At 42.2% G+C, this 9,900-nt stretch overlaps 1 protein-coding gene across 1 annotated transcript; it reads right to left on the bottom strand.

Moving 5' to 3' along the window:
• Nucleotides 1-231: 231 nt before the first annotated feature.
• hmmr (hyaluronan-mediated motility receptor (RHAMM)) lies at nt 232-8,603 on the bottom strand (the record flags this gene model as incomplete). The annotated part of the gene is made up of 20 exons (XM_079228970.1): nt 232-493; nt 613-766; nt 854-1,030; nt 1,427-1,499; nt 1,605-2,312; nt 2,403-2,603; nt 2,710-2,826; nt 4,348-4,583; nt 4,676-4,824; nt 4,916-5,283; nt 5,368-5,438; nt 5,528-5,601; nt 6,781-6,846; nt 6,962-7,073; nt 7,267-7,353; nt 7,477-7,665; nt 7,861-7,935; nt 8,069-8,145; nt 8,236-8,334; nt 8,558-8,603. The coding sequence occupies 20 exons, from the start codon at nt 8,601-8,603 to the stop codon at nt 477-479; spliced, it is 3,096 nt and encodes a 1,031-aa protein (XP_079085096.1). The 3' UTR covers nt 232-476.
• Between the last annotated feature and the right edge of the window lie 1,297 nt (nt 8,604-9,900).

Here is a 9,900-nt window from a genome sequence, read left to right as displayed (position 1 = left end):
TCCAACCTGTGGCTGCAGTCCAAGAGTGCCCTCTACTGGCGGAGGACAGACATGCCAGAGAGGATCCAACCCAAAAAAACAAAGCCTTTTGTTTTTACACTTGGGAAGTAAATACAACTCAGTAATGCTTTTGTTTAAGGTATTAAAATCTGCCTTTATTTACAAAGAAGAAAGACTTATAAAGAAGTTGCTGGCTCTGCTGCCCAAAGAATTGCAGAAATTATCTCCTATTCGAATGCTGACTATGCTACTGTTCTCTGGATTGTGTGTAGACTTACAGACATCCATTTCCTCATTATTTTAAAACACTGAACAAATACAATATGCTTCTAAATTTAAAAGAATACATACTTCCTCGCTGTAAAACAGCAAAGCTGGTTAACAAATTTGACACACATGAGAGGTTGTAGTATGAACAAGAACAAACCATAGACATTGCATTTAGTTTCCAGTTCTTGTCTGGAAGAAGAGCTCCATTATGCATAATTATTTCCTGACAAAAGAAGCAAAAATAACAAAAATCACATAATCATTCAACTCTCATCACATCTTATCATATGTCTGAAGTTCTGCCCCTGATATGATTTCATTGCGTTGCAATTTAGTACGCACCGTCTTTCAGGGTTTCAGTTTGCCGGTTCTCCTTGTCGTGATGGAAAGCTTTGCTGGGATCAAACCTACGACGAGGACTACCAAGGAGCTTCGATTTCAGCTGCTCCAGATCACTCTTCTGCCGGGTCACCTGGGACCGAAGCTTCGACAGCTCCTACACAAACAAGCCAAAAATAATATATACAGTCAGTACAGGCACTTGAGACCGAGACATAACGTGTGTGTGGCTCTCATGCATCACCTGTTTTAGGGTGACGTTCTCGTTTTTCAGCTTCATCACATGTTTGATCTTCTGCTTCTGGTTCTGGTGGCCCAGCAGACGGGCGTAGGCGTCAGACAACTTGTTCAACTCCTCCTGGTTGGTGCCATTTTCATTGAGTAGAGCGTTTCGCTCGGCCGCAAATGCATTCAGCTGTTCCTGTGGGCGCATGAACATTGAGAGGGTTTTAACTATATATTTTTTTTAACAACATGAATTAACTGTTTTGCCAACTTTGGGGCGAGGGGTGTCCAGCTATGTGTCAAAACTGACCCATAGCTGGACACATGGTTGATGAGCAGTGAAACCTAATTAAAACAGTTAAAGTGCTGCCTGTAAAACCAAAACAATGAACTTAAGGACACTAAAATGCTCCTTAAAATGCACAGATGGGTGATAAATAACTGTGGTTGCATCACTCCACAAACATCTTTCACATTACACATAGTCTTTTGTCCACTATTAATATAAAAATATTGATTAATGAGGCTTTGAATCAAATTGATCTGGCCTATTTTGACATTTCATATTCGACCTGTTGTGGAAATGACTGACCTGGAAGGGCCGGACTTTCGCAAACAGCTCCTCATATTGTTTCCTCCAGTGTTCCATCTCTGAAACTTGGGAGCTTAGAGCAAAAGGAGCGAGGAGTTAAAATGTGCTAATTGCAATAATAAAAAAGAACAACCCATGACTGAGAAATTGCACACATTAAGAATCCAATCTAGTTCACCTTTTCTCTTGCGCTTCATTTATTTGCCTTTGAAGTTCCTGCCGCTGCTCCTCCACCTCCCACTGCAGTGTGACCTTTTCCTGACTCAGTAAGTCCACCTGCTCCTGCAGGACTCGTCCAACTCGTCTTAGTTCTTCCAACTCGCAGTGCAGAGACTGAGTCTTCTCCTCCATCAGGTCTAATTGGGCCTGAAAGATCAAACCCCCTTGTTCAACCTCATCCAGGCGAGGTTGATTTCTGTCCTGCTCTGCCATGTTTAGTTGATTTTCAAGAGCAAGCCTGGACTGGTCTACGAGTTCTACTCGAGTCAGAAGACTCTTCCTTTCCTCGTCTACTCTCTTGAGCGCGATCTGTAGACCGAGCACCTCTGACCTGACCTGCTGGAGGTCTTCTATTTCAACCTCCAATGCTCCCCTTTCCTCCTGAAGGGCTGTCTGAACTTTAACTTTCTCTTCTCTTTCTTGTTGGAGCTGTTCCATTATTTCCTCTTTTTCCTGGTTGACTTCCTCTCGCAGTTTCTGGGCTTTTTCCTTCTCATTTTGGAGCAGACTTCTCTGTTCCTCTAGTTGCCCCAGTGCCTCGTCTCTTCCTTTTGTCTGCAGCTCTAGCGCCTGCTGGAGCTGATTGATCAGGGCAGCGTGGCTCGTTCCCATGGCATTTATCTCCTCATCTTTTTGTGCAAGGCGAGTCTGCACCGCCAGCAACTTTCTAACAAGTCAAGGGAAAAAAAGGAATATAAAAAGACGGAAATGTGACAGTTATTTCAACACAGACTCAAAAAGGAAATTTGAAGCATACCTTGAATTCTCTTCCTTGGCTTTTGTCTCAGCTAACTGGCTCTCCTGTTGCTCCTCTAAGCCCTCCTTCACTCTGTTGACCTCCTCCTCTCTCTGTTGAACCATTCTGCCCATCTCCTCCTTCATCTGTTGCATCACTCGGTCCATCTCCGCTTCCAGCGCTTTCTGTCTTTCCTCCGCTCCCTGCAGTGCCTCTCTGGCGCTGAAAAGAAAGACAAGCAGTGTGTGAAGCCTACAGATTGACTGAAATTTAACCTCGACACAAATCCAACTCACATTCCAGGAATACTGACAACTGGAGCGCTCACCTTTTCAGCTCCGTGACAATGTCTCCCATCTTGCTCAGTGAGTTTGTGTGTGCTTCTTGGAGTTCCGTCATGGCTGATGAGTGCTCCTCTTTCAAAGCGGCCACGTCATCGCTCTTACTGAAAATGAAGTAGCAGTTTTGATGTGTTAATAGGGAGTAGGTAATAGTAGGTATGTGTACTGATACAATCATCAGAGAAAGATAACCGGTTACATCTTTTATTTTGCTCTTTTCTAAATTTGACAGACGTCTCACGCTTGTGGAAATGTACCTTCAAACATTCAGAAAATACTGTATTTCTGAATGATTGGTCCCATCAATCGAATATCTGAAAGTATCCCATTGATGTTGAATTGCAGAGCGATGCAGTAGTGCTCATACAATTAGCTGATATACCAAACAGTTGATCGGGGAAAAAAAAAATTGACCTACAATTATTTTGGCCATCAATAAACAAAAGGAAAAATACTAAAACATTAACGTGTTCAATTTGCTGCTTTAGTTGTCATTTAGTTGTCACGTACAGAAGAGCTAGTTACATGTAATAGAGTTACATTAATAAATATAGTTGTAAAAACCAAGAAAACTATTAAATTATCGTTGCCAGTCAAAATGTCTCAGATAAGAAAGGGGTGACATCCGAATATATTCTTTCCGGTAAAATTGCTTGTATGTAGAATTTAACAAGTACGATGTTGCTTTCTTCCAATCTTAAGTCAAGCTATATCGAAGAACTTTAATAAATGTTTGACAGTAATTAGTGTCGAGTACTGTTGTGAGGTTTACACTGCCCGTTTCAATTCATGTTTTTAGGACTGTCCAGCTTTATTACCCAGTTAAACATTTATTTGATAAGTAATCAAATGTAATACTGGTAGTGTACAGTACATTTACATTACTTTGAAGTAATTCAACTAGTTAAATTGCATACTACATCTGAACAGGGTAACTAGTAATATGAAAGTTATTACATTTCAGAAGTAACCTTCCCAACATTGGTCATGGATAATAATAAACTGAATTTCCTGGATTCATATTAGATGAAACAGGAAGGGGGTCATACTGGGCTCTGGCATTTCATAGACGAAACAATACAATTCCGAAAATAACTGACAAAATAACGAACAGAAAGAAAATAACTTTTAGTTGCAGCCTGGTTGTGAGGTGCACATCGAAACAGTGCCAGTCTCGATTGTTTGTTTGATGTCAGTCCAACTATTTTATCTGTCTCCACTCTTTGAACTGTCTGATCAAATAAATAATAAAAAAGTCCCTCCAACTAGTGTCCTGCTTTCCCTCAGATTCCAAAGATGAGGTGGTGAGGTTACTTGCAATCAATGAAATTGGGCTTTCCACAAAAATAGACAATGACCCACTCTCCGTGTCAGAGCTGTGATGGTTAGGCAACCTGTCAATTATTTTTCTTGACTTATGCTCAGCGTATGCTGGGACACGCTCCCAGCTGCCGCCGGCTTTAAATAGTAGCAAGCAGGCAGTTGCAACAAATCCCCCAAAAAAGGTTTTGTTTCACAAGTGCCGCGAGGAGGACGTCGTTGATGCAAGAATGACTTTCAGACTTCATCGTAATGCGGTTTCTGTCAACACATCTCATCAGTATGCTTGGCCTTTGGTTGCTCACCTCTCCAACAGTGCCCTGGTGTCACTCAGCTGTCGCTCCAGCTTGTTGCATTCCTCCTGCAGCCTCTGGAGGGACGCCTGACTCGTGTCCGCCTCCTCCTGCCTCTTCTGGTCCTGGTCTTCCAAGACAGCGAGGTCTCCCAGCACCTCCTCCAACTCATCCTTTAGCTGTCCCAGCCGCTCCTCTGCCTCCTCCCTCTCCTGCTCCACCAGCACAGACAAGGAGTCCACAAGTGCCTGTAGAAGAGAAGAGTCAGTCGCCGCTCGGGGTGATCTGGCACGGAAGCTGAAAAGAATGTGCCACGCGAGACAAAAAAAGATCGGGTCACCTTTTCTTTTGTCAGCTCTTCAGTAAGAGCAGCATGCTCTTGCTGGAGCTGAAGCAGAGTATTTGTCTCGTCTTTTTTAGCTTCCTTTAGCAAGAGGAGCTTTGTTTTCAACTCCTCCACTCTCCTCATTCCCTCCTGCTGAGTCTTGCCTTAAACAAAAACAAAAACACAATACATGCATAACATAACAGTCAATCATTATTAAACGGTATTATTGTAAATAGATCTTGGTGAACACACTTCTCTCTTCCTCAGAGAACAGACACCTTTGCTCAAGATGTGCCACTCTCTCGTCCAGCTCCTTCTCGGTCCTTCTGAGCACCTCTCTCAGTCGAGTGAGCTCTGCCTCCTGCTGCCGAACTGTCGCTTGAGAATCCTGCACCTTTTCGTTGGCCGACTCCATTTGCTCCTCCATGTCACTCACTGACCTTTGGGAGGATTTAAGCTCCAGCTCTTGGCTCTCCAACCTCGTCTCCACCTCCACTAAAGCATCCTTTGACGCCTGCAGCGTTTGTTGGAATTTCTGTGCCTCCTCCTCTTTTTGCCTCAACACATCTTGGATGGTTTCTAGCTCAGTGGTGCGCTGGTCCAGGTCAGTCTCTAGTTGCCTGTGGAAAAGAGGAGTATTAGTGTCATGGTATACAGTGAAGATCTAACCTCTAGCTTGGAAGAACCATTCGGCATTTGCTTACTTCACTTTCTCCACTTGAGAACCAGCAACAGTGTTCTCCTGGGTCTTCTCTCGAAGATTCAAACGGAGATCCTACAAAACACACAGACAAGCATGTTTTTTTTACTATGACTTAATGATGTCAACTCTTTTAAGAATTGTTCTTTAGGGAGAGTTTATACCTGTATCTGATCATTGGCTGCATCCAGGTACCCCTGCAGAGCTTTGATCTCCTCCCTCAGCTCCCGTATAACAGCTGGAAAATAACACATCATTATTAGTAATCGGAAAAGGAAGCAGGCGCACACTGGGGGTGGGAATCACCAGAGGTCCCACGATACGATATTATCACAATACTGCGATATATTGAGTATTGCGATATATTACCTTTTTTCAAACGCAAATTGTCCCCAAAGAAAAAATGTGTCAACATATTTGAAGTTTTCAGTCTGTTCATCTCACTTCAATACTTTTTATTGCAGCAAAATGGGATTGTCAAGCAGACAAACTGACCAACACTGTCATAAATGTTGCACCCGACAAACTGAACCGTTTGTACGGCATTCGCGTCGGAGAAGGGGGCGGGGCTTGTTTCTGTGCAAACAGTTATAATTTCTGCCATTCACCATGGAAATAACCCCTATTTCTGCTTTATACTGGTTGTGGAGATTCCAAAAACATTGGAACATCAAACACCCTCGTCTGGGTTCATGATATTTTTCGTAGGCACACACAGCTCGGTGAATTTTACCGACTTCTCCAGGAACTGCGTCGGGATGACGGTGTTACGGCCCTGTTAACTGGCGCCTGTTAATCCATCACACCGGCCACTTCCAGCGTTACGAGAGTACCAGTAGCCAGTTTGATTTATGCTTTTTTTTACGTCGTTGACCAGCGCTGTGTCGCAAATGTTTTCCTGTGTGTCGTGCAACAGCTGTGCGAGCAGCGGCGCTACGAGTGACAGTAAGTCCAGACGTTTGATTTAAACGCGGACGGCGCAGTTCTAATTTATTTCTCCGATGTCTCCATTGATGTTTTGACCTACTTCCTACCGATCACGCTGACCCGGGACCTCGGCTGACCTCACTAGAAAACAACACAACACCAGCTAGTGGACTGAAAAGGCAATTGATTTTATTATTCTAGGACCAAAAAGTTTAGAATTATAATAAAAGATCGATACTTGGCTTCCGTGTCGATACAATATTGCCACGCAAAATATCGCGATACTATGCTGTATACATTTTTTTCTCCCACCCCAACACACACACGGTGTGTATTTGTACATCAACGGCACCAATACGGACATGTATACATCTCGTATGTATGACAGGAAGACAAATCTTGCATATAGTCCAGAGATTCTTTTTTTCTAGAAGCTATGTGTAAAAACAACTAAATGGTTGTCAAGGAAAAAGTAGGACACAGAACTCACCATGCAATCTGGCATTCTCATTCTCCAGCTCTTCGTTCAGGGTTTTGGTCACTTGATAAAGATCCTCTGTAAAAGGCAGAAGTCACAGTACAGCCCTGGTTACTTAATCTGCATTTATTCCTCTACATATGCAAGCATGTTTGTATTGCTAGTAGCACTATCTGATGCTGTTCAATCTTACCCAAGTCTCTATTCCTGTCCTTCAGAGCAGTGACAGTAGCCCTGGCAGCTTGCAGGTCACATTCTAGCACTTTTGCTTGGCCTTCAGTGTTAATCTGCAGGACAGTTATCTCCTGGACACACACACACACACACACACACACACACACACACACACACACACACACACACACACACACACACACACACACACACACACACACTATACATAAGCATCTACTGCAGCTGAAAATGTGATTAGCTATGAACAAACTAATTTAGTTTTTTTAATGAATAATTAGAGAGATATATGTACACAAGTCATACCTTGTTTTTAACATCCAAAGTGTTCCTGGCCTGCATCAAGTCCATAGTGAGAGAATTGATTGTCTTTTTTGTAGTGTCAGCAGAAACCTAAAAAAACAAAACATGCACTCAGTTACACTTTTAATGCACGTAAAACGTTTTTAGCAGCCAAGACACTCATCAAGGCGTAATCAAGACATCTGAATACACAGACATCAAAACCAAACACACCTTGTTTTTTAGGAATGTGTTGACTTTCTTGAGCTCCACCAGCTGTCTGTCAAGGGTGGTAACATTGGCAGAGAGGCCCGTCTTCTCCCGGACTGCAGACAGCAGCTTGGCCTCCACCTTCTTCAGATCCTCTTCCAAAGCCAACAAGCGGCGGTCCTGCTCCCCTCGCTGCTGAACCAGCGACCTTATCTGGACGGAAACAAAGCTGCGGTCATGACATTTTTGGCATCAGCCGATATAGAACCAAGGACTGTGTAAACAAACATCTGTCGATTTACCGTTGGCTCAGTTATGAAGAGAGGACACATGCCACTGATAACAGAAAACATACCAATTTTGTAGTAAACCAAAAGCACAAATGTTCCTTTGATAAAGTGCAGCTACCTCTCTGTCCAAGAGTTTCTGCTGCTTCCTTTCCATGGTCATGGCATTCTTCTCCTTCACACTTGAACCTCCAACCTAGAGGATTTCACAGGACATCAAGTGGGTTACTTTTATTTTTTTGACAGGAGCATATTTTAAAATAGCTGATCTGTTACCGAGGAGCTGTACAAGAGTAAGAGTTGACATGCTGATGTAAAAGACTACTTACAAGAGCATCAACCGACATCGTCCTGCGGACAGGTGACATTAGGGCACTTCTGGAGGGCGATGGTGCTGGCAGAGCCGCTGAAAGAGCATGACAAATAGATTGTTATGTTTTATATCTTAGCTCACGTTCAACGTATTCTTTACCCGTTGCATACCACGTGTACCCACCTGCCTTAAAGAGTCTGAATCGATCAGATTTGTCGAAGGAAGCTGCTCCCTTCAGGTCCACCGGTTTGATATCATAGGTCCCCGGTGGAGGACCACAACCTTCGGCCAACAGCACAATGAGAGCCAGGTAACAGACACAAAGTCACGTAATTCTTGAGACACAACATACGTTAGCTAGCTTTGTTTCCATTCACTTTGAGTGTGACTATTTAACGTTACCTCGCGTTAACTAGCCACCATAAGCTACAAACAAGCTAACGTAACCGTTGACTAACTTGAGAGGATAATGCTACTGCGACGGCGGCTCGTGAACGTCACTCACCTACGTTCTCGTTGAACCTTTTCACAGGGGCTCTTGAAAAAGCCATGTTTAATCCACCGTATGTAACTATTTGTTTTGAATTTCCAACCGTATCGACAAAGCTGCAGGGCAGCTCGCAATGACACACACACACACACAACAGACGTCCGACCGCTGAAATTTCAAAATAACGTCGTGCGTACATGTAGCCAATAGGGAGCCAGTCCTGGATGACGTAGCCCCGCCCATCTAAATCATCGATGACGTGATAAAGTGTTTGTAGTAGTTACACTGTCCATCCAGCAGAGGGGGCTTCAGCTCACATTGGACGAGTTTCTTACCATAGGAGCATACTTGTTTCTAAAACATAATATTTATTGTGCTCCTGTCAAATGTCACATTTTCATTATGTCCATTAATAATTACTTCAAATTTAGAGTACATGTATTTGGTCAAAATCGTTTAATTTGTTTTCTTAGTTGTGAAAATTAAATATAGTTACACAAAAGGAAATTCTAATCTACAGTCTATGTTTAGCCAACCAGATCCTATACCGACGAAGCCATGTTTGACAAGCCACAAACCAAATTCTCCGAAATATTCAAGGTATTTCAAAAGAACCAGAAGAAAGCAAAGCAACTCGTCTGTCTACTGCTTGAATCCTGAATGACTAAAAAGTAAAACCCTTTGAAAAGCAAATATTGTAAACACGACTTCCTTTTTTTCAGTTAAACATTTTTTTTATTTCATGGAAATACAACATAATTTCAAATCCTTTGCAGGACCATTGTTGTACACTTTATATTCTTTTTCTCCACTTTTTTGTACTTCAAAACATGGTCACTTGTACAACAATATCATAAACAAAGCCTCATGTCACAAATGGAGCCATTGATGACAATAAATTACACTTGCCATGCTAAGGTTTTGAGATGATACATTGGTACCTTCATTTTAACTAGATTAACCTTTAAATGAACAATACGTCGGAGTTGAATAAATATGATAAAAAGACACTTGAGTTACAAAAGAAAGTTTGTTCATTCAAAACAGCAGAAAAAGATCACAGGGCAGTTTGGGGATGGTTACTTCTTAATAATTCCTTCATAAGAAAAAAAATAAAATAGGGACAACTTTTGCATATTTTGATAACACTGCTAAATCTAAAGCAGAAGTCGAACAATAGTAAATACTGACTATATTTAATAAACTGCCCTTTAACTATAACTGACATTTTAGTTTTTTTTTCTTTATGTGCAGAGTATTGTATAAGTCTGCTAGACCAACATCATCCATTCACACTCAGAACAGGTTAATCTAGTACAGCACTGTCTTTATACAACCTAGAGGTATTTTCTAATCTT

The sequence above is a fragment of the Taurulus bubalis genome, assembly GCF_910589615.1.
Source record: "Taurulus bubalis genome assembly, chromosome: 13".
NCBI lineage: Eukaryota > Metazoa > Chordata > Actinopteri > Perciformes > Cottidae > Taurulus > Taurulus bubalis.
This window is presented reverse-complemented; position numbering and strand designations above follow the sequence as displayed.